General features: G+C 41.0%; 1 protein-coding gene across 4 annotated transcripts in view; it reads left to right on the top strand.

Annotated features, from left to right (window-relative positions):
• The window catches only part of mdn1 (midasin AAA ATPase 1), a 305,960-nt gene that overhangs the window by 74,961 nt on the left and 214,838 nt on the right, over positions 1–16,161 (top strand). For all 4 annotated transcript variants that reach the window (XM_077586594.1, XM_077586596.1, XM_077586595.1 and 1 more), the window contains exons 15-17: positions 66–126; positions 7,857–8,068; positions 8,159–8,262. In XM_077586594.1, the coding sequence (XP_077442720.1) occupies positions 66–126; positions 7,857–8,068; positions 8,159–8,262 (377 nt within the window). The remainder of the gene's footprint in view (positions 1–65; positions 127–7,856; positions 8,069–8,158; positions 8,263–16,161) is intronic.

The raw sequence follows: 16,161 nt of genomic DNA, 5'->3' as shown, positions 1-16,161 counted from the left end.
TATTGCGATTTTTCTTTTTTTTTCAATTTATTTTATACACAGGTTTTTTGTGTTTTATATTCTAGGACATAGGTTAGCCGTTGTGAACATGAATCAACAGAGTGACACTGCTGACCTCCTGGGCGGGTAAGTTTACACAACAGAAGCAAGTACTTTCCACTAAGACATTTGTTTTCTAAATTAAATTAATCAATGATTGATCTCATGCTGGGCGCCCCGTTGGATTGAGTGGTTAGCACGTCGGCCTCACTGTGGGAGACCTGGGTTCAAATCCAGGTCAGTCCACCTGTGTGGAGTTTGCTTGTTCTCCCCAGGCCTGCGTGGGGGGTTTCCTCCGGGTACTCTGGTTTCCTCCCACATTCCGAAGACATCCATGGTAGTCTGATTGGACCCTATTAATTGCCCCTATGTATGGGTGGGAGAGCGAATGGTTGTCTGTCTGTCTGTGCACTGCAATCGGCTGGCGACCGATACAGGGTGTCCTTCGTCTCTGGCTCGAAGTCAGCTGGGATAGGCTCCAGCACCCCCGCTACCCTAGTGAGGATAATGCGGTTCAGAAAATGAATGAATGCGTGAATGCTCTCATGCTAATTGTTGTCATCTCCCTGTTTCCAAAATGCAACGTTAAATACAACTAGTTATTTGGACGACTATATACTCCTACTATAATTAAACTTTTTTTATATTAACCTTTGATACCTTTTTAATTAATGCCCATGAAGGGGAGAAAAAAAGAAATTGGCAACTTTCCTATGTTGCCCTAAATACATTCTCAGTAATACCTTTGCATTCGAGTGTCCCAACATATGAGAAATTTGAGATACGAGGAAAATTCTGAGCAAATTTTTGCCTTGAGTTATGAGACAAATTCAGAGCTGGCAACTTCTCCGGAATTTCTGCTGTTTGCAAGCAACGCAAACTGCAGGATTTCTGACAACTCCCCCAAACTCTGCAAATCCAAAAAATTGTCACATTTTTTTTAAGCAACTATTTCGGAAAAGTACCAGATTTCTATTTAAATATCTCGAAATTCACACAATCGCTACGGCTTCCGCCATCTTGATTCAACAGCACTGTAAACCTGATGAATTCGGTAACACGAGTGCATTGTGAATCATCGGAGTTACAAGTTCTGACAAATGATTCGGAATCAATTGCTTTTTCGTTTTTTTTCATAAAGGAAGTATTATTAAGGCTGACTAAACCACCAGTCTTTAGTTTTGAAACAAATCCTGTCGTCATTTCCGGGGTTGTTCTAAACCCGGGGTGTCAAACTCATTTTTTGCCTTGGGCCACATCGTACTTTCGATTTCATCCAAACCACAGCTTTTTCGATTGTGCTGATCGATAGATCATTTTCGGACATTCAAATTAGTACAAATCCTCTGCAATTATTGATTTAAAGAGGGGAAACACTGGGAATATTCCCTATACATCTATAATTTTCATTTGAATTTGTCGGCACTCATCATTTACTTTCCCGGGCCGCACAAGATAATGCGGCGGGCCAGGTTTGGCCCGCGGGCCGCCTTTTTTTGACACTTGTGTTCTAATAGAAGTCGGAGGACAGAGCACTGGTAAGTCTTATCAATATGCCTGCTTTGTTCACTTTTTATACTTATTTTCATTATGCTGTGTTTTTTCAACAGTTGGCAAAAATAAATTTCAATTAATGAAAAACATAACAGTTTGATTTAATGTTTTTTGTTTTTTAACATTTAATATTGAATTTGCATGAATCTCATTCACTCCTGATGAAAACGTAAAACTCCGGAAATGGGACAAGGGTTCTCCTAAAATGGGGTCGACGGAGGTTGGCAGCTCTGCAAATTTGAAATAGGAGCATACGAGATGGATGCCGATGCAGCTGTCCGGGTAGCCGAGTATGTGAGAGGCTGCTTAAGAAAACAGCATCACTGTCGCGTAAAGATATCTACGAGCACCAGGCTGTACAGGTTGCATTTTTTTACTGCAGATAGCGTCACTGAGTCAATAAGCCAGCGGAATCTACATGCACTTGAAAGGAAAGCAAGCATCTAAAAAAGACGCCAGAGGAACCTTTCAAAGCGGGCTGTGGCTGGTTCGATAGTTTTAAATAAACGAACTGGGGTACATTCGGGTCTGAGCCATGCCGTGGTAGAATACATTAACATCTTTGCCTGGGCACAGTAAGGTGTAAACTTAATGTAACGTAAGATTAAAATGTATTGTGTGCAGATAGTAATCTAAATTAATTTATGTTACATTTAAAGTTTGTCATGTTCCGTGTTGCCCTCCATCTAGTTTCTCCTGCCCTTTCTCGTCCATTCACTCTGCGGGTAAGCCGCTACTGTCTATCTGCAATGTCACGTTTTAGTATTGAAGATCATAACCACTATACAGTCGTACCTCTACTTACGAAATTAATTGATTCCCTAAGTTTTTTCGTAAGTTGAAAATTTTGTAAGTAGAGCTGTACTTTATATTTAAATACTCTAATTTGTTCCATGGTCACCACAAAACTACCAACAAAAGTACTACCTCGACATACATATGAGGAATTTGAGATACGAGTAAAATTCCGACCAGACATTTACCTTGAGATACAAGACAAATTTTGAGATACGAGCATTTGAGATAGCCAGTTGGCCGGGCTGCTTTATGATTTCACTGCACTGCCTCTCTTACCGCAAAGATCTCTACGAGCACTGGGCGGAACGATGCATTTTTTTTTTTTGCATTAGTCAGTGCAGAAATAAGGGAACCACAATGGTTCCAAAGCAAGCCGATGCAATGAAGGCTAGTGCGAAGAAAAGGCGTATGATGACAATCAATATTAAGCAAGAAATAATCAAAAAACATGAATAGTATACGCGTTACTGAGGTGCGTCGTCAATACGTATGGAGAAGCAAGAAGTTCGCCCCGAAAGCCACAGTGGAATACATGAACCTCTTTGCCTTGATTATTGCACAAGGTTTAAATTTAGTGTAACTTAAGATTAAAACTTTTTAAGCATGTGTATCGGAATCTAAGTTCATTTAAGTTAAATTTAAAGCTTATGTTACGTTACGAGCGCATTTGTCAAGTGACTCTCTCTCTCCCCCATCCACGAACTCCCCGTAGTATAAAATAATGCCTCATTTTATTATTAAACATCATAAACACTAGTTATTTGTTACTCTGTTAGCAGATGGTGCATTACAACCAATAAAAATGTTTTTCCATTGTAATATCCTGTTTTTTGGTGTTTTTTTTCAGAGGGTGGGAACAAATTAATTTGTATTTAGTTCATTTCTATGGGAAACGTTGATTTGAGATACGAATAAATAGACATACGAGCTCAGTCCCGGAACGGATTAAGCTCGTATCTCAAGGTACCACTGTAAACCCTTAAACATTCTTCAGTGTCCCAATTTTGTAGGAAGTGTGAAGACACACAAAAATGAGAGAAAATGATCATCAAATTACTTGCTAAACCATTAAAACTAATCTTGTCTCATTTTCTGAATCCCTTTATCCTCATTGGGGTGGTGGGGGGTGCTGGAGCCTATCCCAGCTGACTGCGGGCCAGAGGCAGGACACCCTGAATCGGTGGCCGGCCGATCGCAGGAGACGGACAACCATGCACTCTCACACCCATATCTAGGGGCAATTTAGAGTGTCCAATCAGCTTACCATGCATGTTTTTGGAATGTGGACCTGGATTCGAACCCAGGACCCCAGAGCTGTGAGGCCGACACGCTAACCACTCGCTCGTCCGGGCAATCCATTAAAATGAATAAACATGCAAAATCTATTCGTGTTGAAGCACATTCATTCATCTTCCATACCGCCCAGCCTCGCAAGGGTTGTGGGGGTTGCTGGAGCCTAACCCAACTGTCTTCGGGCGAAAGTCAGACCACACCCTAGACTGCTCGCCAGTCAGTCGTAGGGCACACAGAGACAAACGGCCATCTGCACTCCCAATCATACCGCCGCCTGCAAGAATCGAGCCCACGTCTGCCCGTAACAAAGTCAGGCGAATGAACCTCTACATCACGAGGTGGCTTATTTTTTATTTTTTTATTATTGAAACTTGCAAGCGGAAGCAAATCGCCTGTCTTCCGCATGCTACTAAGACTCAGCACTGCATATATTTTTTTAAGTTAATAAAAATGTGAAAATCCACGCTGAAACTCGTAACCAGAAGCCACTATTGCTACGAGGACTCAGCACTGAGGAATATTAAAAAAAATGTAATTATTATTTTTAAATGAGGGGGACCCTACTTCGCGGAGTTTCACTTTTCGCGGAGGGGTGGGTCCCAACCCCCCCATTAACCGCAATAATCGAGGTATTACTGTATAGCCGCATCACATAGCTTGCAGCAAATTAAGGTTCACTCCTCTTCTTGGTGGAAATTTATTTAATTTTCTTTATTCGCAATTGTAATGATTTTCTTTTTCAAACGTTTTAGAGCTAGGCAATAATGGCCATATTTCCCTGAATATAAGATGATCCTGATTATAAGACGACTCCCTCATTTTCAAGACTGGTTTGAAAAACAATTTTTGAACACCAAATGATTTTTTTACACAGAAAATAATTACAGTACAGTGGTACATCGAGATTTGAGCTTAATGCGTTCCGGGACTGAGCTAGTATGTCGAATTACTCGTATCTCAAAATGAACGTTTCCCATAGAAATGAACTAAATACAAATTAATTTGTTCCGACCCTCTGAAAAAAAACACAGAATAAAACAGGATATTACAATGGAAATTTTTTTTTATTGGTTGTCGACTATTTGCCCCACCTCCACCCTGACTCAGTTGCAATCTATCGAGGGTTGTTTGCAAATGTCCTCACAATAGGATAACGCACGACCACTGGCCAACGAGAAGTAGTACACTCCTCTCGTATTATTAAGCAAGCTCCGCCATTCTGCACTGACTAACGGGGGGGACACTGAAAAATTGCAACGCTCCGCCCAGTGCTCATAGAGACATTACACAAGGGAGTTGGGGGGGAGAAAGACAGTGCCCATGATGTTCTTATGAGCAGCCTCTTGCGTCTGCTGTATGCTCGTATATCAAAATTTGTCTCGTATCTCAAGATAAATATTTGCTCGAAATTCTCAAATTGCTCGAATGTCGGGGCACTCTTATGTGGAGTTATTACTGTACATCTGAAACAAATGATTAAAACAATATATTTGAGAGAAAACACATGTTGTTTTGTCTCATTCAAATCATCTGAACATTTTAAAATGTAAAGTACAATTATATTTGTGAATGCTTCTAATTTTTTTAAATGTAAACTAACCAATCTACTGTGATAAAACAACAAAATTGCAAAACAGCAATATCTTGAGATGCGAGCTTAATGCGTTACAAGACTGAGCTTCTATGTCAATTTACTCATATCTCAAATCAATTCTCCATAGAAAATAACTAAATACAAATTAATCTGTTCCCACCCTCTGAAAAAAACACCAAAAAGAGGATACTACAATGGAAAAACATCTTTTTCTTTGTTCTAATTCACCACCTAATCACAAAGTATCAAATACCTATCTAGTGGTTATGATCTTTAATAGTAAAATGGTTCATTACTAATTACAAACTTGAATTGAATGCTTTTATTGTCACTATACAAGTATAATGAGATTAAAAGCTTTCATCACGTAGTGCACAAATAACAGTCAGTCAGTGACTGAGTGACTTGACATACGGCAACGCGGTCATGACATAACAAACTTAAAATATAACTTGATTTAACAGAGATTACTATACGCACTTAAAATATGTTTTAAAATTACGTTAAACTAAATTTAAACCTTGTGCGATTACAGAGGCAAAGATGTTTGTATACCACCACGGCTTTCGAGTCGGAAATTGCTGCCCACGCCTCAAAACCAAGTGCATCCCAGTTTGTTTTTTAAAATTATCGAACAAGACTTGACTCGCTTTGAAGAGTGGTGTCTTTTTCAGATGCTTGCTTTGCTTTCAAGTCCATGTAGATTCTGTGGGCTTTTTCGCAGAATATCGACATCGGTCACGCTATATAAAAGCCTAACAAGTAGGCTTTTTTGTTGTTGATAATGACGACAGGGCCTATGTCCGATTATTATTATATCTAGTAGAAAAATGCAAACTGTACGGCCTGGTGCTCGTAGATCTCTAATCACGAGGGAGATGTGGCTAGAAAGACAGAGCAATGCTGTTTTCATAAGGAAGGCCGCATCGGTAACCATCCCCAATGCTCGCGTCTCAAATTTGTTTTATATGTCAAGGCAAAAATTTGCTCTCAATTTTCCTCGTAGCTCAAATTTCTCATATGTTGGGACACTTGTATCTCAAGGTATTACTGTAACTGCAGTTACCATCAGTGTTCTGCATTTACTTTAACGATATCTGGCGCCATCTAGCGTCCTGAAATGGTCTAATGTTTAGGGAATGCTGAAGGCTACTCTTCACAAATGCTCTCCATCCAACCTCACTGTGCTCGAGCTGTTATGCAAGAAAGAATGGGCAAGAATTTCAGTCTCTCGATGTGAAAAACTGATAGAGAAGACATACCCCAAGTGACCTTAAGCTGTAATTGCTGCAAAAGGTGGCTCTACAAAGTATTGATGAATGGGGCCCAATATAATTGCATGCCCCACTTTTTTACAAGTTTACCGTATTTACTCGCATATAAGCAGCTTTTGTTGGACAAAAAAATGATGACTGAATCGAGGTTACGGCTCAGCTCATATGCGCATAAAAACACAACATGCAAAAAAATTGCAAGATGACGGGGCCGTGACACGATGACGCCGATGTGGCAATGGTGCCGTGATGTCATGACGCTAGCGAATGCGGCTGATAGTCATTTATTTCAAAATAGAGAAAAGATAAAAAGATAACACACAAGAAAACTTATTTTGACGTCTATGAATGAAATTCAAGAAAAAAATTGTACGTATATTGCATAAAACGTGACTGTCACTGCTCGCTCGGGGCACAGCCATCTTACCGAGGGCGCTGCCGTCTAAACCTAGTTAAACGTGCTCTGACTGGCCAGATGCGATTAGCCACTTTGATTTTTTTTCGTTATATTTCTTGTTCGAAAGTGACAACTATTGGAGTAATATGAACCATCAAAGAATTGAAATATTTTGACATGAGAAGCATTATGGCTGCCACAACATCTTAAACTTCTGGTAAGAACATTGTAATTTCTGTAATTAGAACGCATCAGGTTCTCATCAAGATAGACTTATTTCTTTTTTCAAATTGAATAATTTTATATTTTGCATTTACAAAGAGTCATATTAACTTATGATATTGACCCTAAAAATTTGCTTTTTATTCATACAGTATCTCTGAAATACCACTTGTGATGATTTTTCTTAAGATTTTCCCTTTCAAAGCAACACATTTGTACACCCTATTAAAACCATGAATATAGAGGTGAAAATTGGGAATGAGGGGGCGGCTTATACGCGAGAAGTTGTAAAATTCAAAAAATTCAAGGCAATTTTCATGGTGCGGCTTATATGCGAGTAAACACGGTAAATTTTCCAATAAATTCCGTTCCACTTAATAATTGTGTTCCACCTGTTGTTAATTATTGGCAAAATGTTTTAATTTTATATCTTTATGTATGAAGCCTGAAATGTGGTGAAAGTTTGACAATTTCAAGAGGGCCGAATACTTTCGCAAGGCACTGTAGACATTTAAGACATTTGTGAAAAGGTCTCCTTCTTCAGTTGGAATGAATCTCTGTACCCATTACGGCAATTTGTGGAAAAGTTTGGTTGCTTCATTATCTAAATTTTCTCCATATACTCTATCATAACTTGTCTTAATTCACAGCAGGTAATGCAACATATTTGTGTCTTCTAAACCAGGTACAAGCCGGTAGATCACAGGCAGATCTTACTCCCCGTGTGGGAAACCTTTGAGGAATTGTTCTCTCAGACATACTCCAGAGAGCAAAACCAAACATTTTTAGGTCATCTACAAACATGCTACAGGGAGAAACGTTGGCGTGACTTACTTAAACTTATGGAGCATGTCTGCAAATTTGATCTGACTAAAGTCTTGCAAGGAAAGTCAAATGGTAAGTTGTGATTGTCAATTTTAATTTTTATTCTCCTGTCTAACTCAATCTTTTTTCTCCTGTCGAACTCAATCTTTTTTCTCTCTATAGCTCCAATGCTGCAGGAGAATTGGACCATTTTGGCTGGAAAACTGGGTCAGACACAACAGCAAATACAAACCTGTGAAAAAGCCATGATATTTGCTTTTATTGAGGTAACGAACTAATGTTCCATTTGTCTTGTTCCACACATCTATTTTAGTGTCATTGCTAATTTAGGTGAGGATGATATTTAACAAAACATTTCAATACAAATCAGCTAGGTAGATTTTATTTTCATTTCTCTTTATTCTATTCTCCACTTCTTTTAATGTGAGGGAGTGAAGATGATTCATGCCTATTTGGAACTACTAGAATAAAGTGTAATTGAACATCCACTACTGTGGGGAGTGGAGGGGTTCACCCTTATCAGAATGTGTGCTGGAAGAATAAGTTCTATGTGTAATGGTAATACACCAAGAAAGCACACACATAGACTGGAGTGATAGACAAAACCTCCAAAGACAACATAAATGAGTATTAAACAGGGACAAAAATAAAAGTGCACTGAGGCTTAATATGAAAAAATACTATATCTTCTCAAAACTCAGATCAGGAAACAAGATAAAAACGTACATGCAGCACCTTGCTTCATAGTGGCTAAGGCAGGATAAAAAGAGACCAGTGTGTTTGCTGTTAGATTACACCCCAATCACAAAGAAATTTAAAGCCTTATGTACCGTATTTACTCGCATACAAGCTGCTTTTGTCGAACAAATAAATTGACTGAATCGAGGATATGGCTTATTTGCGCATAAAGACACGACTGAAAGTTGACGCCACCTTGGCATGATAAATGGCGTCGTGACGTCAAGGCACAATGGCGTCATGACGTCATGACGCAAGCGACTGCGCCCTATACGGTCATTTATTTCAAAATAGAGAAAAAATAATTAATTTTGACGTCTATGAAATTCAAGAAAAAGACGTGAGTATCTTGCATAAAACTTGAAAAATGTTGTTGTTTTTCGTTCCCGTCACTGCTCGCTCGGGGGCAAAGCCATCTTACGTAGGTCCCGGGGCACCCATCTTACCTAGGGCGCTGCCGTCTTAACCTAGTTAAACGTGCTCTGACTTGCCAGACGCGGGTAGCCTTGATTTTGAAATAAAACAAAATTCCACTTTCCTTTTTTTTCATTCTAGTTTTTGTTCGAAAGTGACAACTATTGGAGTAATATGAATCATCGAAAAATGAGATATTTTGACATTAGAAGCAGTATGGCTGCCGAAACATCTTAAACTTATGGTAAGAAAATTGTAATTTTCTGTAATTAGAAAGCATCAGGTTCTCATCAAGATAGACTTAAAGATAAAAAGATAACACGCAAAACACAATTAATTTTGAGGTCTATAAATGAAATTCAAGAAAAAAAACGTAAGTATATTGCATAAAACGTGAAAAAACTCAAGTTCCCCTCACTGCTCGCTCGGGGCACAGCTATCTTACCGAGGGTGCTGCCGTTTAAACCTTGTTAAACGTGCTCTGACTGGCCAGATGCGAGTAGCCACTTTGTTTTTTTTTCGTTATATTTCTTGTTCAAAAGCGACAACTATTGGAGTAATATGAACCATCAAAGAATTGAGATATTTTGACATTTGAAGCAATATGGCTGCCACAACATCTTAAACTTCTGATAAGAACATTGTAATTTCTGTAATTAGAATGCATCAGGTTCTCATCAAGATGGACTTATTTCTTTTTTCAAATTGAATAATTTTATATTTTGCATTTACAAAGACGGGCATATTAAATTATGATATTGACCCTAATAATATGCTTTTGATTCATACAATAGCTCAGAAATACCACTTGTAATGATTTTTCTTAAGATTTTCCCATCAAAGTAACACATTTGTACTTCCTATTAAAACCATGAATATGGAGGTGAAAATTGGGAATTGGGGGGCGGCTTATACGCGAGAAATTGTAAAATTAAAAAAAATTAAGGCAATTTTAAGGGTGCGGTTTATACGCACGGGCAGCCTATATGCGAGTAAATGCGTGGAGCCTTATAATGAAAGCAACACCTATCCATCTATCTATATTAGCCTACTAAGAAAATTAGCTGGCTACAAATACAGTGAGGCAATTAAGTATTAAGTCAACCACCAATTGTGCAAGTTATCCTACTTGAAAGGATTAGAGAGGCCTGTAATTGTCAACATCGGTAAACCTCAACCATTAGAGACAGAATGTGGAAACAAAAACCAGAAAATCCCATTGATTTCTAAGGAATTTATTTGCAAATCATGGTGGAAAATAAGTATTTGGTCAATACCAAACGTTCATCTCAATACTTTGTACCCTTTGTTGGCAAAATCGGAGGCCGAACGTTTTCTGTAACTCTTCACAAGCTTTTCACACGCTGTTGCTGGTATATTGGCCCATTCCTCCATGCAGATCTCCTCTAGAGCAGTGAGGTTTTGGGGCTGCTGTTGGGTAACACAGACTTTCAACTCCCTCCACAGATTTTCTATGGGGTTGAGATCTGGAGACTGGATAGGCCACTCCAGGACCTTGAAATGCTTGTTACAAAGCCACTCCTTTGTTGCCCTGGCTGTGTCTTTGGCATCATTGTCATGCTGAAAGACCCAGCAGCGTCTTATCTTCAATGTCCTTGCTGATGGAAGGAGATTTTCACTCTAAATCTCTCGATACATGGACCCATTCATTCTTTCCTTTACACAGATCAGTGTCCTGGTCCTTTTGCAGAAAAACAGCCCCAAAGCATGATGTTTCTACCCCCATGCTTCACAGTGGGAATGATGTTCTTTGGATGCAATTCACTATTCTTTCTCCTCCAAACTTGAGAACCTGTGTTTCTACCAAAAAGTTCTATTTTGGTTTCATCTGACCATAAGACATTCTCCCAGTCTTCTTCTGGATCATCCAGATGCTCTCTAGCGAACTGCAGACAGGCCTGGATGTGTAATGGCTTCAGCAGGGCGACACGTCTGGCAATGCAGGATTTGAGTCCCTGGTGGCGCATTGTTTTACTGATAGTAGCCTTTGTTACTGTGGTCCCAGCTCTCTGTAGGTCATTCATTAGGTCGCCCCATGTTTTTCTGGGATTCTTGCTCTTTACACCAAGTGTTTTACCTATTGCATGTTCAGTCTTCCCAGCCTGTTGCAGGTCTACAATTTTGTCTCTGGTGTCCTTCGACAGCTCTTTGGTCTTGGCCATGGGGGAGTTTGGAGTGTGAGAGATCAAGGTTGTGGACAGGTGTCTTTTATACAGATAATGAGTTAAAACAGAAACCATTAAAACAGGTAGTAACGAGTGGAGACCTCGTTAGAAGCTAGACCTCTTTGGCAGCCAGAAATCTTTCTTGTTTGTAGGTGACCAAATACTTATTTTCCACTCTAATTTGGAAATAAATTCTTAAATCAATGTGCTTTTCTGTTTTTTTCCACATTGTCTCATGGTTGAGGTTTACCCATGTTGACAATTACAGGCTTCTCTAATCTTTTCAAGTCGGAGAACATGCACAATTGGTGGTTGACTAAATACTTATTTGCCCCACTGTACATCACAAGTGTTTCAAATCAAAATCAGAAAGCCTTTATTGTCATCATACACAGCTGCGTATAACAAAATTTCTGGTGCTACTCCACAAAGTGTGTTTTCCCAGTGAAAAAAACACAAGTAATATAAAAATATATAAAGTCACATCCTGGCAAGGTAAATTCTAAAATATTGCACAATCTAAGATATTGCACATTGTTATTGTACACCCCGAAGTTATTGCACAGAAGGGATTGTGTGTCGTGCTAACGCAAGTTTAGTCCTTATTGCTGTGGGAAGAAAACTGTCCCTAAGTCTATTTGTCCGTGCTTTGAGACCTGTAGCGTCTGCCAGAGGGCAGCAGCTGCAACAGTTTGTGACCAGGGTGATACGTGTCCCTAACAATGCAATACCTTTGTTGAGGTAGCGAGGGCTGGCAATGTCATCCAGTGAGGGCAGAGAGCAGCCGATGGTCTTCTGGGCGGTGTTGATCACTGTCTGCTGCCGTGCTTCCAGTGTACCACACTGTAATGCAGTATGACAGGATGCTCGCCACAGTGGCTCTATAGAAGGTTACCAGAAGCTTAGTGTCCAACTTGTTCCTCCGTAGTACCCTCAGGAAATGGAGTCGTTTCTTGGCCTTCTTCACCACTGCTGTGGTGTTGGTAGACCAGGAGAGCTTGTCCGTGACGTGGACCCCGAGGAATTTGAAGGACTGGACCCGGTCTAGGCATACTCGTTTATGAGGAGTGGGGCCAGATCTGTGCTGCGTTTGCGAAAGTCCAGGATTATTTCTTTAGTTGTCATGGTGTTTAGTGTGAGATTGTTCACCAAACACCACAAAGACAGTTTGTTGACTTCATCTCTGTAGGCAGACTCATCCCCTCCTGAGATGACTCCAACCATCAGTGCTGTGTATAGAGCTACAGCGACGGCGTCCTCAGTGGACCTATTTGCTCTATAAGCAAACTGGTGAGGGTCAACTGAGTGAGGGATTGTATCCCTGATGTGGCGGGCGAACAACTTTTCAAAGCACTTCATGATCACAGGCGTAAGTGCAACAGGCCTATAATCATTCAGGCCGTCAATGGTTGGCTTTTTAGGGACAGGGATAATGGTGGCAGATTTCATGCAGGATGGGATGATGGATTGTTGCAGGGAACAATTGAAAATCTTTGTGAAAACCCCAGACAGCTGGTCACCTCAGGCTTTGAGCACCTTCCCAGGTACTCTGTCAGGGCCAGCAGCCTTCCTGGTGTTCATAGTCCGCAGTACCTGTATCACTTCATTTTCCTGAAGTTGTGTACTGCTGCAGGGTGGTGGATGTGTTGAGACTGAATCTGATTTGTCAGTCTCAAAGCGGTCAAAGAAACGGTTCAGTTCCTCTGCTAGTGAGGCATCTGCGTTAACAGACACATTATTGTCATTGTAATTGGTAATGTGTCCTATTCCCTGCCACATCTTTGGGTTATTTTCTGTGAAGTGCTCCTCAATTTTCCTTGTATATGCTGCCTTGGCCTTTTTAATGCCTCCTCAGGACTGCTCTGGCAGCGCTGTATTGTAACTTGTCCCCTGACCTGAAGGCGGTGTTACAGCATTTGATGAATGCCTGTGTCTCACTGGTCATCCAGGGTTTTTGGTTAGGAAAAACCCAGACCTGTTTATTAACAGTGACAGTGTCCGTACAGTTTTTGATGTAGAAAAGTACAGTGTCTGTGTAGTCCTGGAGGTTGTGGTGTTCAAAAAGTTCCCAAATGGTGTGGGAAAAACAGTCCTGCAGCTGAGAAAGGGCATTCTCAGGCCATGTTTTTATTATCTTTACATCCGGAGTGGGATGTATGAGGGAGTGAGGGACAGGCAGAGATGGTCGGCTCTAGCAAGGTGAGGGAAGAGTGTGGCTCTATAAGCATGTTTGATGTTAGAATAAACATGGTCTAGAGCAGGGGTCACCAAACTACGGCCCGCGGGCCGAATACGACCTGACAGCACATTTAGACCAGCCCTCTGAACAAAACCAGAGACGCTATCGGATTTTTTTCCTATTTGGCCTTGAAGACTGGGACGTTTTAATCTTGTTTGGTTCATTGCACCCCTGCTGAGCCCACAAATCATCCCAGTGAAGCGGGGCTTCGCATTGCTTCTTTGGTGACACGCGCGGGGGGAGTGTTTCCCTTTGATGCACGCGGGCACAGTGATACCGAGACATCTGGACGATCGCAGGTGAGGGCGGAGCCCTGGGAGTGGGACCATCGCGAACTATTCAAGCATATAAAAACTTTGCAACCTCTTTGAGAACGGAATAATGGCGAAAAATGTAGGTAAGAGACAAATTGATTCAGAATGCAGGGTATTTAACCTGGAGTGGACAAACGATTATTTTTTGGTTCAATGCAAAGAAAAGGCTGTTTGTCTCATCTGTCAAGAGACGGTTGCGGTATTCAAATAATGCAATCTTCGCCGACACTATGAATCCCGTCACAAAGACAAGTACGATAGCTTGCAAGGCCAAATACGAGCAGACAAACTCTCAAAGCGAAAAAGTGGACTACTATCTCAGCAAAATATATTTGTACGCCAAGCTCAGCTGAACCAGGCATCCGTTCGGGCCAGCTTTCGGGTTGCTAAACTGATAGCAAGCAGCGGTAAGCCTTTCACTGACGGGAGAGTTTGTTAAGAAATGTATGGAAGCTGTCGTGGAGTAGGTGTGTCCCGAGAAGAAAGATGCATTTAATGCCGTAAGTCTGTCGGCGAGTACAATGACCAGACACGTTGAAGAAATCGGGAGTAATGTATATGCCCAGCTGCAGCAGAAGACGAAAGAATTTGACTTTTTTTCATTAGCACTGGATGAAAGCACGGACGTGCAAGCCACAGCGCAACTGCTCATTTTTATTCGTGGAGTTAGCGCAAACTTTGAGATATGCGAGGATCTGGCAGCCCTCCAAAGTCTCAAAGGGACTACAACGGGAGAGGATATTTTTGACAAAGTGTGCCAAACCATGGAGAAGTTGGACCTGGACTGGTCAAAGCTAGCTAGCATCACGACTGACGGGGCTCCTAGCATGGTGGGCGAAACTCGCGGTCTAATGGGAAGCATGAACCGGGAGTTGGAAAAAAGGTGTCTCACCGCCCCGCTACGAGTCCACTGCCTAATTCACCAGCAAGCACTGTGCTGCAAAGTGTTGACGTGAGAGAGATTCTGCTCTGACAACTGAGCTGAACTTTTATCTCTTAAGATTGTGCATGGCACAACAGAAAGTTAATGTTCCATGGCTTTTTTTTCTATGAAGAACCCAGAGAGAGTTATTTAGTTATTATTTATTTCATAAATAGTGTTATTTCCTGTTTTTTCTGTGAAGAATTCAGAGAGGGTTATTTAGTTGTTATTTGTTTCCTGACTTGTTTTCTGTAAAGAACCTGGAAAGGGTTATTTGGTTATGTGCGGCTTTCTGGAAAACAATAATTTTTTTAAGCTCCCCTATGATCGTCACACTTTTTCTGTTACAAACTGACACTGGCCCCCCATCAGAGAAGGGAAAGTTTATGTGGCCCTCACAGGAAAAAGTTTGGGAACCCCTGGTCTAGAGTTTTATCTACTCTGGTGTGACACTTCACGTACTGGATAAACTTAGGCAGAACAGTCTTTAAACATGCTTTGTTGAAGTCACCGGCGACAATAAGAACTCCATCGGGGTGGTCAAGCTGCTGTTTGTTTACAGTCGCTAGCAGGAGGCTAAGTGCCGCGCTAACGTTAGCATCCGGTGGGATGTAAACAGCCATTACAATGACAATCGTTAGCTCCCTAGGTAGATAGAAGGGCCCGCACCGATCTGCCAAGAGCTTTAAATCAGTGGAACAGTGAGTGTTAATGATCATACTGTTGCAGCACCAGTCGTTGTGTATGGTGATGGATCTGGCGTTGTTCAAGAAGATACTCGGAAGCAGTTCTTTGTGCGGTTGTTTCCTTAGCTAGCATTGCAGCTATGCCCGCCCGGCATCCCCGCTTTTGCTTTCTTCCCTCCGCCGCCTCCGTCGTACGCTGGGTGGGCTGACTATCCACGGAGATCCCGGTTGTCTCGAGATGTCCTCGGGATATTGTAGGTTCTTTGGTAATCAGTTGTGATGAATATATCGCATCTCCTACCGAGAGTAATTAAATCCTGGCGACTATAGAAAATGTTTGCCTCACAGATGTTCGTAAATAACGATAAGACTGAGAAAACAAAACACCAAACTGGAGAGCAAAGAGCTGCTGCACCTGTGCACGCCGCCATCTTGGATCCACCTTTATGATTAAATGTTTATTTTCCCTGCATTGCCTTGTGCACATTACTACTCTGTTGTACTATGCCACCTCATGTTTAACTTCATTTCTATATGAATGCATTGTTTCATTTTTTCTGAAATTAAAGAAATCTGAAATTTAATTTTTATTCAACAAAACCACAAAAAAATGGAACTTGCATAACGTCCATTATTTTTCGCCCCCATTTTCAAGCATTTTTGAAA

The sequence above is a fragment of the Stigmatopora argus genome, chromosome 19 (genome assembly GCF_051989625.1).
Source record: "Stigmatopora argus isolate UIUO_Sarg chromosome 19, RoL_Sarg_1.0, whole genome shotgun sequence".
Taxonomy (NCBI): Eukaryota; Metazoa; Chordata; class Actinopteri; order Syngnathiformes; family Syngnathidae; genus Stigmatopora; species Stigmatopora argus.
Note: the sequence above shows the minus strand (reverse complement) of the source record. Positions and strands in the feature narration are given on the sequence as shown.